Source organism: Tenrec ecaudatus, chromosome 9 (genome assembly GCF_050624435.1).
Source record: "Tenrec ecaudatus isolate mTenEca1 chromosome 9, mTenEca1.hap1, whole genome shotgun sequence".
NCBI lineage: Eukaryota > Metazoa > Chordata > Mammalia > Afrosoricida > Tenrecidae > Tenrec > Tenrec ecaudatus.
In genome coordinates, this window is record NC_134538.1 from 86,600,377 (window position 1) to 86,616,355 (window position 15,979).

Genomic DNA, 15,979 nt, shown 5'->3' on the forward strand with positions numbered 1-15,979 from the left:
GGCTGAACTAATGCAGGAAACGACGGCTCGTTCTTAACCTGGTATACTCATTTTCAGATTCACTGCACATTCTCTCAGCCCGGGCAGCTTTCTAACTTCCCCTAGCTGACTGCACATCCCCTGAAGTCTGTACCCTACTGATGAGACGCCGGGTCCTCCAGGGACATGCCACCGGCCTATGTTTAGCTGGCTACACTTCAGCAGCTCACCGACTCAGAGGGTGCCCGGGGGTTGCCATGAGTGCCATGTGGCAGGGACTTTCAAGAAGCATTTAGGCCGATTACATAGGAAGGAGAGTTTTCAAAACATAAAATTCCAGTTTTTAATGAAATTTCAATAAACCTTATTTTTGATGGAAAATCCTAAGCTTGCTGCTTTATAAAAGTAAAACCCCTTGGCCAGTTTATCCCATCAATGAATGTGTGCGTGCATGTATGCAACACATGGGTGTTTTTATCCAATGTTTAAGAATTGTTCAAATATTTCCAGAGTACTTACTCCTCTTTTCATATGCATAAATAATTTTAATAGTTTATACTACCTACTTATAAGCTAAAAGCGTGTGTTGTCTTTTATTATCAAATGGACCTGCAGGGATAAGATGCCAATTTGAAACCTGAGGGGAAAAGGAGATTCCTTTGCAGCTGAGCCGGATTTGCAATTATCTTCCACAAGCTGAGGTCACGAAGCACCCTGAGAGGCCATCTAGACTCAGCCTGACACTGGAATCCAGCCCGCGTGAGAAGAAGTCCACCTATCGCTTTTAAAAGGGTTCTTTTCCAGCTGTGGCTTAGTGACTCCGCTAGAATCACTCTGAGAGAATGGCCTCCTTCCCTGGGACACGTGAGAGGTGAAAGGGTTCAGAAGGCACCCACGTGATGCACGGACTGCAAGCCAGCAAGCACGTACCTCTAGTTTCATTAAACGGCTGAGAAACTTGTCAAATCTGTGAAACACCAGGTGAGCCTGGAAGTCCCACGGCGTCAGCTCTCTGCTTCCTGTGAAATAGCCTTCCAGGCCTCTCTGAGAGTTGAGAAAAGAATTTCTGAAAGTCTGTAGGACGTGCATGGCGATCTGCACCTTTTCCAGGGAGTCTTCGACGTCTCCCTTCAGCAGGTCCTTGGGGGCAAGGTAAGCTGTTGCCTAGGATTGAATAAAAGGAATTAAAACACAGACAAGACATTGCAGTTTTTTCTTGTAACTACCTCAGTTTCAATGACCTGATTTGAAACGTCTGTGACAATGTCGAGAATGGGCCAGCCCTGCTATGTGACAGGAAGCACGGATTCTAGAATCGCGGGCACTTGGGTTTCAGTAATGTACACGTATGTCGCACTGATTTGCAGGAAACAGCTTTTTCTGCATTTATTCATTCAAGCGACGACTACTTTTTCACTAAGCCCCATCGGTACAACTGTGTCCTCAGAATGTGCATAGATGTCCCTGCAAGCAACAATTCTGTACAATTCACTTTGAAGACAAGGACAGACACAATCCCGGGAGGAGGGCATCTATTGGACCAGCCACTTTGACCATCTGCTCACCGCACCTGTCAGGTGAGCAACCTGTTTTGGTGGGTTAAGCAGTACAGGACACAAAGCCATGCAGCTATACCACGAGCTACATCTGAATAGCAGGGAGGGGGACAAGGCTGGGCCACTGACTAGCTGATGCTCGAATTCTCATGCGACCATTCTCTAGTTTCCTCCAAAGTCTTCCATCTTCATACTCATAGATCTTAAACACTTGGAATTCCCCTCTCCAGGGACTTTAAGAACCTGTAAATTATGAGGCTCTTTTGAATACTCTTTCTTCTAGACACACCTGAACTTCATATGAGTTGTATTTAAATTCTGTCTTTAATTTTATGGTTGCTTAGACAGTTGGAGCCTTTAATGGAGAAGAACTCCACGTTCAACAAAACAGATGGAGTCATCGTCTTTTCTAAATGTAGATGCAATATGTGACTTCCTTTCCCTGCTCCCGCCAATGCTACCAGTTCCATGTACAGTCTACACTATTCCATAGATTTGTAAATTCACAAGGAAGCATCCAGTGTCTAGTCCATTAATCAGGATCATTCCAGTTCTGGCTTAAGATTTTCATCAGTGCTCTAATTTCCCATTTGCGTTGGGTGGAAGTTAAGCTCTTTCTAAAAGCTGTCAACACGGTGCACAGAACAGGGAACGACTTCTTACTAGAAACCCTTTAGTACTTTGAATTTCAAATCGTTTATACTTTGCTGCCAGTCAGAGTCCACATCTCTGCATCCATATGTAGTGTTCAACGAGGAATGCTCCTCTTGGGCTGATGCTGGGGGCCACAGACTCGGTTCCTTTTTAGAAAGCCGAAAAAAGGATGGAGACAGACAACTGGCTTCTTAATTTCTGCAGCCCCGTGACCTAGCTATCTACATCTACAGTCACCTCCCTTGAACAAGTCATTTTGTATTCATTTGAGGGCATCTTGGCCGATTCACACACACAAATGAGCAGATCACAGGCAAGTCGGTTCTCCTCAATGCAACGGACTCGGTTCACATAGCCCAGGCTGAAGGAGACACCGTGCGGCAACGTGGGAGTACTCAATATCCTACATTAGAAAACTCCATCTGCACCCTTGTCCAGGCAGCAGGGCCTGTGAGAGGAAAACAGTAGCAGGAGACAGGAGTCCAGGTTGCGATCCAATTAGGAGCCACTAACTGCTTTGGGGACCTCAGCTAAGCATCTCAGTAGGTCTCAGTTCCTTATTTGCAAAAGGAATTAAGTGAACCTTCAGATCTCTGTTGAACTTTACGCTTCTTCCTATTGCTCACACACCTTTAGTGGTATCAGCACAAACCAAAAGAGCCACGGGATTCAGCACAAATTGGTCTTAACACTGGGGAGGCAAGCACACCTTAGAATAAACAATTTCAGAACAAAAGGGCAGTGTTTCCCCAGGAACAAGGGTCAGGAGGGTGAGAAACAGAGGAATGGAAACAGGACACTCGGGAAGACACGTGAGGATGCACTGAAGGGCAGCAACGAGCAGCGTGAAACGCCACGTGGATGAACTGTCGGCTGTACGACCGACGGCCTGCTCTGTGAACCTTCACCCAACTCACACGAAGCTTAAAAATGAAATAAAAGTGTGTCTCAAAGAAATTAAAATCAAAACCAATCTCCACGAAGCCAATCCACCTCATGGAAACCTGATGTGTTACAGAGTGAAACTGCCCAGTGTTTCCTTGGCTACAGTTTGTGTGGTAGCAGATGGTCTAGTCATTTGTTTGGGTTTGTTGTTGTTTTTCACATTGCCTTGGAGGCCAACTTTTAGTTTAGGAGTCGACAGCAGTCTGCACACTCAAGAGACCTTTATCAATCAAAATACTCTGAGCCATTTTATTCAATGGGGCCATGCAGACACCCCTCCCCCCACCGGGGCATTGAGATTACTCTGGTGTGTTACCTGACTCCCAGATTCACCTTTAAAAAAAAAAAAGTCTTTTTTTTTTTTTAATGTCTTTCCCAGAGTCTTCTTTCCCTCAATTCCTGATGCCTCTTTCTATCATTTGACCTCTTGGACCTCAACTCTTCCTCACCTAAGGCCTGGCAGTCAGCAATAGCCACAGTGGGGACATGATGACATCAGCGCCAAGATGCAGACCTACAGTGGCCATGGGAGCCTAGACACCAGGAAACAGAGTCGGGCACCAGAGAAAGCAGGCAAGGCATTGGCTCCCCCAATACCACAGTGTGCTGTGCTCTCATCAGATGTGACCGCCTTTTCTGCGTCTGAATTCAATGCTGTGTTAATGGTGGCTCTTGTTGGTGTGTAATCCTGCATCATGACCTCCTGTGGTAGGAGGTGACTGATCACTATCACCTTGGTAACCTGCCAGAGCCACTGGGTGGATCTGAACTGCCAACCTTTCACGTAGCAGTGGAGCGTTTAACCATTTCACCTTCAGGGCTCCTTGTGTTAATGGCTCCAGTTAGTAAACAAAGAGAACACACTTGCTATAAAAGTAACAAAAAGTTTTGGACGATGACAGGCCCGGAAGGGTCAACCTGATCATGCAGACACGAGACAGGCAAGGCAGAGCAGCCCGTGGTGGCAATGCAGTCACCTGGACAGGACAGCTCCTGGCCATCTCACGTCATCTCTGGCGCTCCAGCACCTCACCGTACCCATGTGGATGGCAAAGTCCGTTTCGTGTGGTCTCTAACTTTTTAGAGGTGACTGGCATTCTGAAAGTTTGGTGAAGCTTTATGTATTGGCAACTTTAAAAAAAGATTTTCACAATACTATGCAAACGAATGGCTGCATTGGTTTGGGGTTGAATCCATCTGCTACAATCCACCTTAGGGGCTCTGATAGCTACCATGGGAACCATTCAAAGGTTTATATTGAGATCAATCACAAATATAATTTTTAAAAATCGTTATGAAATGAAACAAGGGACAAGTTAAGAAGCCACATGGTGCCATCAGATATCTACCCAAATTTTGTTTTAAATGATACTGCCCCAACCTGATAAGTCACAGCAAAACTTATTCCACATTGCTTATGGCAAACTGCTTAGCATAGCACATTGCAAGCCATTGGTTAACACTAAACATTGCCCAAGAGAGATGAAGATTGTACCCTTGGAATAACAGCAGGAATTCCTATTAAGCAAACGATCTAAGAGATGGAAGACAAGAGTGTGGTAAGAAATAGTTTTCTGAAGAGTTGTTTGTAATAGAGGAGCCTGGAAATGACCGAAAGATCCAACAATCATAAAATCCCCTTTGAAAATACAAGTTAAAAAATTGTTTGCTTGATAACATTTAAAAAATACATGTGTAAAAGGTTAAGGTTCAGGGGAGGAGAAATATCAAGCACTGCATTTTAGGGTGATAGAATTGCAGGACTATTACCATTTCTTAAAATCTGATGCAATGAAAATTCTTTTTACCCATTAGTATACTATTTGTTATGTTATAATTAATCTACTAATGCCTTATTTTAAAATCAGGAGCACAGCAGAGTAGTTGAGAGTCTGCTGCTTACTACTATCAGCTGGGCGCTGCAGAGAAAGGCAGTGCTTGCGTTTCCTCATTGTAGATGAGGTTGCTAACTGTATCTGTGCCAGGGTGGTGGTCAGCGGATTAAGCTAACCAACTCCGGGGCAGCACTTAGAAAAGTATCTGGCAAACCATAGGCATTCTACAAGTGGTCAATACTACGTGCTGAACACATCAAATAAATAAGTAAAACGAGATGACAGCGTCGAACGAGGGGACCTCCCAGGTAGAAAAGGTGGCTCCTGGTTGACTTTTGATTCATAAAAGCTACAAGGTCTTGGGTCTGCCCCCTGAAGAATTCAACACACCAGGTCAACAGAAATTTTGGACAGAAGTTTGAAATCGTAGCTAAGGCACCAGAGAAGCTGCAGTACTGCCACCAGTGCTTGGCAAACTCTGGCGGTTGGCAAGGGCCTGGGGATGATACGTTGACGGCTCATGGAAACCAACAGTCCTCTGTGAATCACTTACTCCCAGGAATGGCCACATCCAGGGTGAGTTATCGGAACAGAGCTGTGCAGTAAAACCAGTTGGGTTATTCTCTGAGTGAGACAATGAGCCTGGAAAATGATTGCAGATAAAGACACTTCAACATCAAGCAGGGGTCAGAGTATTTCAACGCATTCCTTCTATACAACTCCACTGCTATTTTTAACTTTTTCCCTCTTAGTATATCTCAAGAAGCAACAAACACGCCATGGAAAAGAGAAGGAAAGCATAATTGAATTTTCCCTGGCTTTTGGGACACCCTTTGCCTTCTGGGGCAGAGGGCGCACTTTCTCCTCTGACAGTCTTATCAGCTAGGGTTCCTGGGGGAAGCACAAGGGTCGCTACAGAGGGGGTTTGTGCATATCTGCTTTTTATCAGGAACCGCCTAGTGTCCATTATTGCCATCCAAGATCCATTTCTCTGTGCTTCACGGCTGGGCCGCCCCACAGAAAACAGTGCAAGACCAATGGCACTAGGCGGGCAAGGATAAGATCATATTAGTAGAAAGGCAAAAACACAAAATGATGTGTAGGAGGAAGACGGCCCCCATCAATGTTCAGAAAGCCAGGGACGAGATTTTGGTCATAGGACCACGAAGAGACACTGGCACCCAGTCCTAATTCCGACCCTGTCTCTAGAGAGGACAATTGGTACAAGGTGTGTGGGGAATGCAAGGGCTGGGGAGGGGCGGCGGGAAGGGCAGGGGGATTTGAAGAGTGAACAGAGAGTGTGGGAGGAGGGCGCACTAGAACCGATAGTGATTTCACACTTAGTTTGAAGGCGATGTGACCATGGGGGTGGGGTAGGATGGGGAGGCTCTAAGTTAGATGTGGTAGTGATTGTACAACTCCCCTTGCTGTGACGGAATGACTGAATTGAGCCAATAAAACTGTTGGGAAAGAAAAAGAAACCCTAAAGTCACTTTGAAGAAAGATAGTGTGTTAAACAAAATCCAGCAACAACCTGTTCTGTGACAGGATCCATGTTATTTTTGGAGTTATTACTTGTCATTATCTATCTTTTGTTATCACAAAAGTTCTTTGACAAAAGGAAAATATGTTCTTAAAAAAATGTTCTAACTATACCAAAAACAAACAAACTCACTGCCATCAAGTGGATGCTGGCTCATACCTACCCTATAGGACAGGGTAGAACCAGCCCTGTGAGTATAGAAAGCTGTTTATGAGAGTAGAAAGCTCCATCTTCTACCTGAGGAGCAGCTGGTGGTATTGAACTGCTGACCTTGTGGATCATAGCCCAATGCATAACCACTATGCCACCAGGGCCCTAGACTGACATTATTTGTTCATCGCTGGTTTAATAAAGCCTAGTACATGACAAGGATTTCTCTTGTTCCTTTATGTTTAATGCAACATACCTGGTCAATGAAGAGATTACCAAACTCCTGCAATAAAACTATAATCCGAGCAGGGGTATTATAAAAATTGGAGTGACTCCAGATCAGGCAAATGGTATGAAATAGTGGGGCGATCAACACGTGTGACTGTGGGAATTCTGTCTCCTGCAGACACTGAATGTGCCTCCTCAGGGGTTTCAGGTAAACGTCTACATCTTGGGCTTCCAGGAGAGCTGAAAGGAAGGAGAACCACAGTGAGTATGGCCCAGGACTTCAAAGAGCAATGTACAGCAAGATGCTTCTATAGGCTTCTCCCGCTATCTAAAAGTCAAGTGCCTGTGAAACACTGGGTAAGCAGATATGGGATAAAGCAAAGAAGCAGTTAGCATTAAACAGAAGGAAGTTCTTTAGTGTTCCTGAACCCAAAACAACTTACCAAATCAAACCAAGCAGCACAGAGAGCGGACACAACACTAATGGAAGGGTCTTCACAGACACAGCCCAAATCTGCGGCAGCTGGATGCCAAGACACCCAGTGTAGTTCCAGGGAAAGAACCTGGCAGTGGCCCCTCCTCAGGCACTGAGGTGCAAGGCCTCTTTCATGATGCCTGTGTTTGGGGTGGTGGGTGTGGGGGGGTGGTCAAGTTTGGTTGATCATGCTTGGTTGATTATGTTTGGTTTATCTAAACACTAATTCTGCTTCTCAGCTTCTTTTGTAAAATCAGAAATGCTTAGATTTCTTTCCCTTAGTGAAAACATGCCTGAAGGTAGACCCGTTCATGAAGGTGACATGGTATTACACGCACGCACTTCCACAAAGCGAAATACTTAAACGCCAGCATGTTTCTTTGTACATTATTGATCACTGTACACCTGATCAGTTTGCAGGGCTTTGTTCACCTGTAATCCAACCGTTCCCAAGAGTGTCGTCAGTTGCCGTCCCGCAGGCTCTCGCTCAGTGACCTCGTGCACAATAGAACAAAGCATTCCTGGTAACATGCCATCTTTCTGACCCTTGGTATGCTGACATTCACTGTTGTCCCTTTTTAGTGGCTTGCAACCTAGAAGGTTCCCCCTTCCGACACTATGTCAGACAGTATTCTTTTGTGATCACAGGGGCTTCGTTGGCTATTTTTCAGAAGTAGACCACCAGACCGTTCTTCCTAATGACCTTAATCTGGAAGCGCTCCTCAAACTGATCCACCTAGAGTCAGTGGAGAGATGTTATCCTATTACGGGCAGCACGTTATCCTTCAAGATAGATCTTGGTATCCCTCCTGTTCCATTTGTCATTCCCAGCATAGTAAATCCTACAGCTGTCCGAGCCAGTCCATTTTGGCTCATTAATATGTAGGATGAGCAATCTTTATGCATCCCATGTCAGTACTGATGGCTTTCAATTTCCCTAGATTCAGACTTCCTACATTCCACGTTCTGGTTGTTACCGACTGCTTGCAGCTGTTTCTTCTCCAGTTGAGTTGGACCCTTTCACAAGGGTCGCCTAAGACCATCGGAAGACATGTATTTCCGATGGTCTTAGGAATGGAGACACTGCTCCTCTATCATCTCCAGGTGGGTCTGCCCACAAGCAGATAAGCTGATCTGTGAGAAAGAAGCTATCTCAACCTTTGCACTGACAATGACTCTTTACGCACACTGTTGCAAAATGTAGCAATGTGGTTTACTGTTGTTATATTAAGACTGCTACCCATGCCACACCATGCTTCAAGACAAAATTTCATTATTTGTAATTAGAAATAAGTATTTCACAATATATAATTACTGGTACATATTGTTTTCATGATTAATCACTATGTTTTAATTATGTTCAATTTGTAATAATGAAAATACATCCTGCATATCAGATATTTACATTACGATTCATAGCAGGAGCAAAATTACAGCTATGAAGCAACAACGAAAATCATTTTATGGTTGGGAGTCACCAGCACGGGAGGAACTGTACTAAAGGGTCGCAGCATTAGGAAGGTTGAGAACCACTGAGCTAAACCCTCAGAAACAAAACATCTACTCGTTCTTTCTAGTTCCTTCTGAATGTGATGCTCTGATGAAACCTGTTCCCACTGACCATGCTGTCAGTGTGTAAATAATGCTCCTAGTTTAGGCAGCAGTTTCCTTCTAGATAGATCTTTAAATGTTCATTTTGGAGTCAAAGGTGACAGCCTTCCTGTCCAAGTGGGCCCTCCTGCCATAGCAAACCACACGACCGTGCAATGCCAGCCCTTTCCGGCTCACTAATGGGTACATATCAATCTTTATGCATCCTGGGTCAATTCCAATTTTCCTAGCGCCCTACTCCCCACCTTCCACGCTCCTGTTATTCAAGACGGCGTGCAGCCCCGCGTCCTCCCTCTGCTTTGTGCCACATAAGCAAGTGAGGCTTTGAAAGCGCAGCTCCTTCCAAGGCGCGGAGGTTGGCTGTGCGGAGTAGCCGCCATCCTCCACTGTACTGTAAGCGCTTTTCAACTTGGGGAGCAGCCCTGGTTGAGGAGCGAGTACATGCTGGGCCGCCATCTGCAAGGCCAGCGGTACCGTACCAAACACCAGCAGCAACCAGGAAGAGAGATCGGCTTTCTACTCCTGGAAAGAGTTCCAGTCATGGGAACTCACCAGGACAATTCCACCCTGTCTTCTGGGGTTGCTGTGAGTCAGCATCAACTCCATGGCAGTGGGTTTGGGGTTTTATTTTTAGTGCAGCCGGAGGGGCGAATCTTTCGGGACTATATCAGGAAATATGTAAGCTATGCAGCGGCTCAGCCCTCAGAAATGGACCGCCTGCTCTGTTAACCTGGACGCTCTGCTGAAAACCACTCACCATCGGCGGCCCTGCTGGCATTTGAAGGACTGCTGGCTTCGTGTCCAGAAGCACAGCAACAGGCCAGCCAACAGTGGGAGCACTCCGACTAGATAAACCAGACACACACACGCACACATGCACACGCACACACACACGCACATGCACGATTTCTACTCAACCATAAAGAGACAGGGAGGCCTGCCACCTCCTACAACACGAAGGAGCTCTGAAAAGATTATGCAGAGTAAAATAAGGCAGACACAAAAGGACAGATTGCATGACTCCACTTACATGAATAATCTAGCGAGGATAATGCAGAGAGACAGAAAGTAGATGAGCGGAGAAGGGAGGAAAAACTATGAACTATTGAATAATATGGACAGAGTTTCTATTTGGAGTCATGAGTGGGTTTTCAAAATAGTGGTTACACCACACTATGACTGTAACTAGTGCCATTGAAATATACTCTTAAAATTAATGGTCAGATCTGTGTTATATATGTTAATACACACTCATCTATACTTATGTATGACATATATGAGGGAGCCCAAACATTCACAGATGGAATTAAAAGATAATGGGATATTCTGCATATTTTTGAATCCCCCTCACCCTACACCCCCACCCACATCCTCACCCACACCCTCACCCTCACCCTCACCCACACCCTCACCCACACCCTCACCCACACCCTCACCCTCACCCACACCCTCACCCTCACCCACACCCTCACCCACACCCTCACCCACACCCTCACCCTCACCCACACCCACACCCTCACCCACACCCACACCCTCACCCACACCCACACCCACACCCTCACCCACACCCTCACCCTCACCCTCACCCACACCCACACCCACACCCTCACCCACACCCACACCCTCACCCACACCCTCACCCACACCCTCACCCACACCCACACCCTCACCCACACCAGTACACATGTACAAAAGGGCTCTAAAAGCTCGTGATGGAAGGAAATGACAAGGGAATGGAATTTCTCCACGAGCTTTTTAAAGTCACCTCATACCTATGTTGGCAACAACAGTGATCAGAGGCCACATTGTGGGCATGTCCCTGCTATATTGCAGACGTGCTCACGCCAGGCTAGGCTCGTGTAAGAGGCGAGGTGAGTGGCGCCTTAGTGGAACTGAGAGCAGCCTTGTCTTGAGCATGAGCACCCCGATTGTGGGGGCAGCTGGTTCAGCTGAGCAGGCCGGAGCCAGACCAGGAGGGGCACTGGTACCAACGCAAACAGAAAGGGGCTCACTCACCACGTGTCACAGTTGCAAACATCTCTTCCAGAGCTGGAAAATAACTGCTCCGCTTGGTCTTCAGGATCTTAGCCATTTTGGAGACAACAGGAGTCTGGAGCTAGTATTTTTTAAAGCAATATATGCAGAATTATTTGCCAAACCAATGCATTCGGTAATAAACTACTTCAGGTACATTCCACTCGCACACAATACACAGCATGTAATTCTCAAAGGCATATCTGGTTTCCAGTTGGAAACATTTTGCCTTAAACTTATATTCTTTTGCTTTTAGTTTTCTTAAAATTTCAAAATAACACGTCATAGTCAATGTACATATTAATATGTATAGAAAACATTAACTTGCCAGATAAAAATACTCACGTTTCCAAAACATACCTGAGAGGCATCTGAATGAATGCCTAAGTTGGGGGGCATTAAGTAACTTACTTGTACGGCAAGACCCCAGCGGAGAGCGAAGTTAGCTCGTGCAAAGCTGCTTCTCGACTCCGCAAGACCCTCCTCCCCAAATCAGTTAAGTGACAGCATTAATTAAAGCTCACAGTCCTCAGTGTCGCCCAGGGGACTGCTCCTTTCCCGTGCTCACAAAGTATTTCGGTGACGCGCATGCCGTCAAAATACCCTCCAGGAGACCTTGGGGATCACTGCTCTGGAGACCACATCCCACACTTGACATGGCTAATTCGATTTGGAAGAAATTTCCACGACTATCGACTTACTTGTTCATAGATGCACACTAGATTCTCTCTCCTCGTCTTCCAGAACTCTAACTCAGCTTGAGGCTTCAAGTGAAGACCGATCAGCAAAGGCTTCGCTGAGTCTTTTTCGACAATTTCTTGAATCTGATGTGACCACTGAATAACCACAGACTCAATCGCATGGAGTATGAGCCTTTCATTTGCCTCTAGCCTATGGACATTGAAATAATTAGAAAATAGCTCAAATATTAATAATTTGATCCCCCAAGAAGGCAGGAGTTGGATTTTAATACATTATTTTATGGACCTACAAACTAAAGTAGTACAGATACTTTAAAATCAGATAGATGTCCGTTATCCTATGGCCTTGATACAAGCTGTGGCCATAGGGGATGCCAATGATCTGTCTTCAAAAGTGAGATACTTTGTTAAAGAATTCTCAACCTCTTACATGGTATTTGACATCACAGTGATTATTGCAGTTTGCTTTTTCAAAGCATGCTTTGGAAGAAGTAATTCCTATCGTATTTTTGAACATTATTTTAAAAGCATGGTGAGTTATGCGAATTCTGTGTTCTGCTAACACTGTGCTGGGGCATGATAGCAAATACATATGATGGCTCTCCATGCTAATACTTTGCCTGCGCCATACCCTGAATGGCCAGGTGACACAATCAGTTAAACATGGGCTACAAAATCAAAGGTTGGCCGTTTGAGCCCAACCAGGGGCCCCTCATAAGGGAGTGCTAGAGGGCCGCTTCCCAAAGGTCTCCTCTGCACGCAGGCGATCACCGGGAGTCAGGACCGACTTGATGTCAACTGGTTTCAGTAAGGTTTGTGAGTCATCTTGTTACCTACTTGGTCTCTGGAGAATTCTGGTCCAGTGCAATCCTTCTTGCAATCGTGGGAAGCGGTAGAAGTATTCTTCCTGACATTTTGCCGCTAAAAATATGCATCTTGTATTTCATGACTTCTATGTGACTGTCCATGTCTTGCGAAATAAAACAGGACCAGGATTTGTGGTTGCTCTTATTAGATAATATTGGCACTAAAACCTAGAGAAAGAGAAGCGTTATATGCGGCAGTTCAGTTAACTGTCGTTCAATTCAAAGATACAGCCATACAAAGTCAGCAGCAAAACGCATCCATTCCATAAAGATGCTCACAGTATACCATATCTGCAAGGAGAAGGTCATGCCAGTGAGCCAATTAGACTTGGCCAATTAGACATACATTCCTTCAAAGTAAGAGGTGCTACATGTACTGCTTGCAACCCATTTTCCCATTCATCAAGCATTTGCAGCGGCTTCCAGTGAGCCCAAAGCTGCAAAAAACAAGAAAAATTAATTCAAGCACGCAGGCGGAGTCTTAAAAGGCAAACAGAACACAGCGTCAGGTGTGTTCATGCAAAGTCTCTTTAAATCGCACGGCGAGGAGGAGGGCCTTCATCGGCTCAGCCCTGGATGCCATGCTGTGAATCAAAGTTTGGGGAGTGAGAAAGATGTCAATTCAACCACACAAACTTTTTCAGAACTTCTACTCTTAAATTGAAATCACATAAAGCCATATGTGGGATCCATGTGGAAAAAACCTTAGAAATTGTATTTCTGTGTTTGGGGGTGAAGGGAGACAGCAGATGGTATAAAATATGAAAATAAAAATAATTTTTAAATTGTCAAGGGTAGAAGAGTGGGAGGAGGGTTAAAAAGAGGAGCTGATAGCAAGGGCTCAAATAGAAAATAAATGTTTTGGAAATGATGATGGCAACATACAAATGTGCTTGATACAATTGATGTGTGGATTGTTATATGAGCTGTAAGAGCCCCCAATACATTTATTACGATTTTAAAAAACATTTTATTAGGGGCTCATACAACAACTCTTATCACAATCCATTCACATACATACATCAATTGTATAAAGCACATCTGTACATTCTTTACCCTAATCATTTTCTTTTTTTTTTCTTTTTACATTTTATTAGGGGCTCATACAACTCTTATCACAATCCATACATACATCAATTGTATAAAGCACATCCATACATTCTTTGCCCTAATCACTCTCAAAGCATTTGCTCTCCACTTAAGCCCTCTGCATCAGGTCCTTTTTTTCCCCTCCCTCCCTTCTACCCCCTCCCTCATGAGCCCTTGATAATCCACAGATTGCTATTTTGTCATATCTTGCCCTATCCAGAGTCTCCCTACATTTATTACAATTTTTAAAATATTCTCACAGTCTTACATATTCGATAAAATGAGTTGGTGAGTAAACAAAGCTGACCTCGTCCTTCCAATCCGCTTGCAACATACAGTGCTCTCAATCATTTTTTGGATAAAATCTATCAAGTTTATCAGTATTATACCAAGAGGAAATATGCTAAGATTGCTAACACACCTTTAAAAAATTGATGTTGACAATACCATCTTCTAGATAAAAACACAAGGAAAATTCATTTTTGTTTCCTCCTGGTGAGGCGGCAAACCTCCCCTGAATGTGTTACAGTCCCCGTGCTTGTAGCCCGTGGACTGGATGTGGTACCATCACCTGCCTTCAGGTAAGGTGAGGCTGTGGTCCCGAGGCCATTCCTGCGCTGGAAGCACTTGGGCCTCACATTTCCAAGCGTGGAGACTGTCCTTCAGACACGGAGGGAGGCACGTACACACACAGGGAAGAGATGCCGAGTCAGGATCCCCAAAGGGAGCAAGGAGGGCAACTGACAAGGCAGGAGTCAACCAGTCCGAGACCCTGAGGTGGACTTGTAGCCCTGAGAACTGGGAGAAAAATATTTCCATCCTTTAAACTCTCCCACTTGTGGCGGATGTTAAAGAGAGGCTTTAGAGCAGCACCGGGACCCCGAGGCAGCTGCAGGATTACGTGTCTGAGCTCCCCGCCCACTGCGTGCACAGCCAGGAACACAGAGGGAGATGCAAAGGGCCCCTGTTCTCCGTGAGCCCAATGAGTTGGGGCCAAGAAGCAGAACCCGTGGTAGAAGGAATGCCCTTAGAGGTAGGTGATGGTTCAGATGTCACGTGACAACACAGGAGCCGCGTCTGCCTCTGGGAGTGAGAGGGACCATGACAGACTTTCCAGAAAAGGGGCCAAACTTGGTTTCAATCCTGAGGGTGTAAGGTTAGTGCAAGCAGGCATCCCACATGCCACTGAAGCGCGGCACACAGATGACAGGCTTACGGGAAAATGCTCCTGGTCTGGTATTTGGGCCAGGGTCAGCACTAGTAAGCAGAAAGGCCCAAGGTGGATTCAAGGGAAAGGCAGGGGCAAGCCTAGGAAGGGCTTGGGAAAGCTGACTGCAGAGGTTAGGCCGGCTGGAAGCATTATGTAGGGATCCACCAAGCAGCTCCTTTGTAGATTACACCAAAACAAAAACCCATTTCGGTCAGGTCTATTCAGACTCACGATGACCCCATGTGCTGCCGAGCAGAACTGCTCTGCCAAGCTACAGAAGCCTTTCTGCCATGATGCTGGCAGGCCGGTTTGAACTGCCAACCTTTAAGTTAGTGGTCGGGTGCAAACCCCATATGCCAAGGGGCTCTTTAATTAACCCAATATTGACAGCTCTTCCGCAATGTCCAGAGCAAGGACAGTTCTAGCTGATGTCAGTTACTGGGTTCTGTTTCCCCTTGGGCCCTGTGTACTGTCCTGCGATCGAGCCAGCTTCCTCACAAATTCCACTCTGAGTGTCACCAAGCATAGATAATGTGGTGGTGAAATCCCACGCCAATGGCTGAGAGAAGCCATTAGCCAGGCAAACAGCTGGACCAGCAAACGTGGCTTGTAACACACAGTTCCAGGATGTATTTCTCCATGACAGGACATTCTGTTATCCAAAACCTCTATGCAAAATCGTTCAATGAAGCTGAGCTTTCATGGGAACTTTGTGTTTCATGTCTGTGGTTTATAAAAAAACAATCACCCACATTTTTGCCGTGAACGAAGAAGCTAAGCAAGTAAAAATACAGAGCTACAGGTGCCTGATCTCTTTGTATCTCCTTACTTCTGTTCCCATTTCACTCTGTTTGTAGATGGGGTACAGGGGGTGGGCTCTCACTGCAACGGTGCTTAAATAAGTCCACATCACCACTTGGAAAACACTTGGAAAACACAGGGATCTGGGCCCCTCCCAGACCCTTCCGATTGGAATCTCCAGGTGCTCCACAGCAACACAATACTTCCTTTCAGCTGGGTAAACAGTCACGGTTATTGAGGCCAACACATGTACTGAAATAACCACATGCCATTTATACGCTTTGTTAAGTATGATTATAATG

At 45.5% G+C, this 15,979-nt stretch overlaps 1 protein-coding gene across 1 annotated transcript in view; it reads right to left on the bottom strand.

Annotated features, from left to right (window-relative positions):
- DNAH11 (dynein axonemal heavy chain 11) overlaps window positions 1–15,979 on the bottom strand; it is a 319,324-nt gene that overhangs the window by 295,981 nt on the left and 7,364 nt on the right. Inside the window, exons 3-7 of the mRNA XM_075557332.1 lie at window positions 12,549–12,745; window positions 11,712–11,901; window positions 10,993–11,092; window positions 6,919–7,130; window positions 910–1,143 (exon numbers count right to left, since the gene is read on the bottom strand). Of these exons, the coding sequence (XP_075413447.1) occupies window positions 910–1,143; window positions 6,919–7,130; window positions 10,993–11,092; window positions 11,712–11,901; window positions 12,549–12,745 (933 nt within the window). The remainder of the gene's footprint in view (window positions 1–909; window positions 1,144–6,918; window positions 7,131–10,992; window positions 11,093–11,711; window positions 11,902–12,548; window positions 12,746–15,979) is intronic.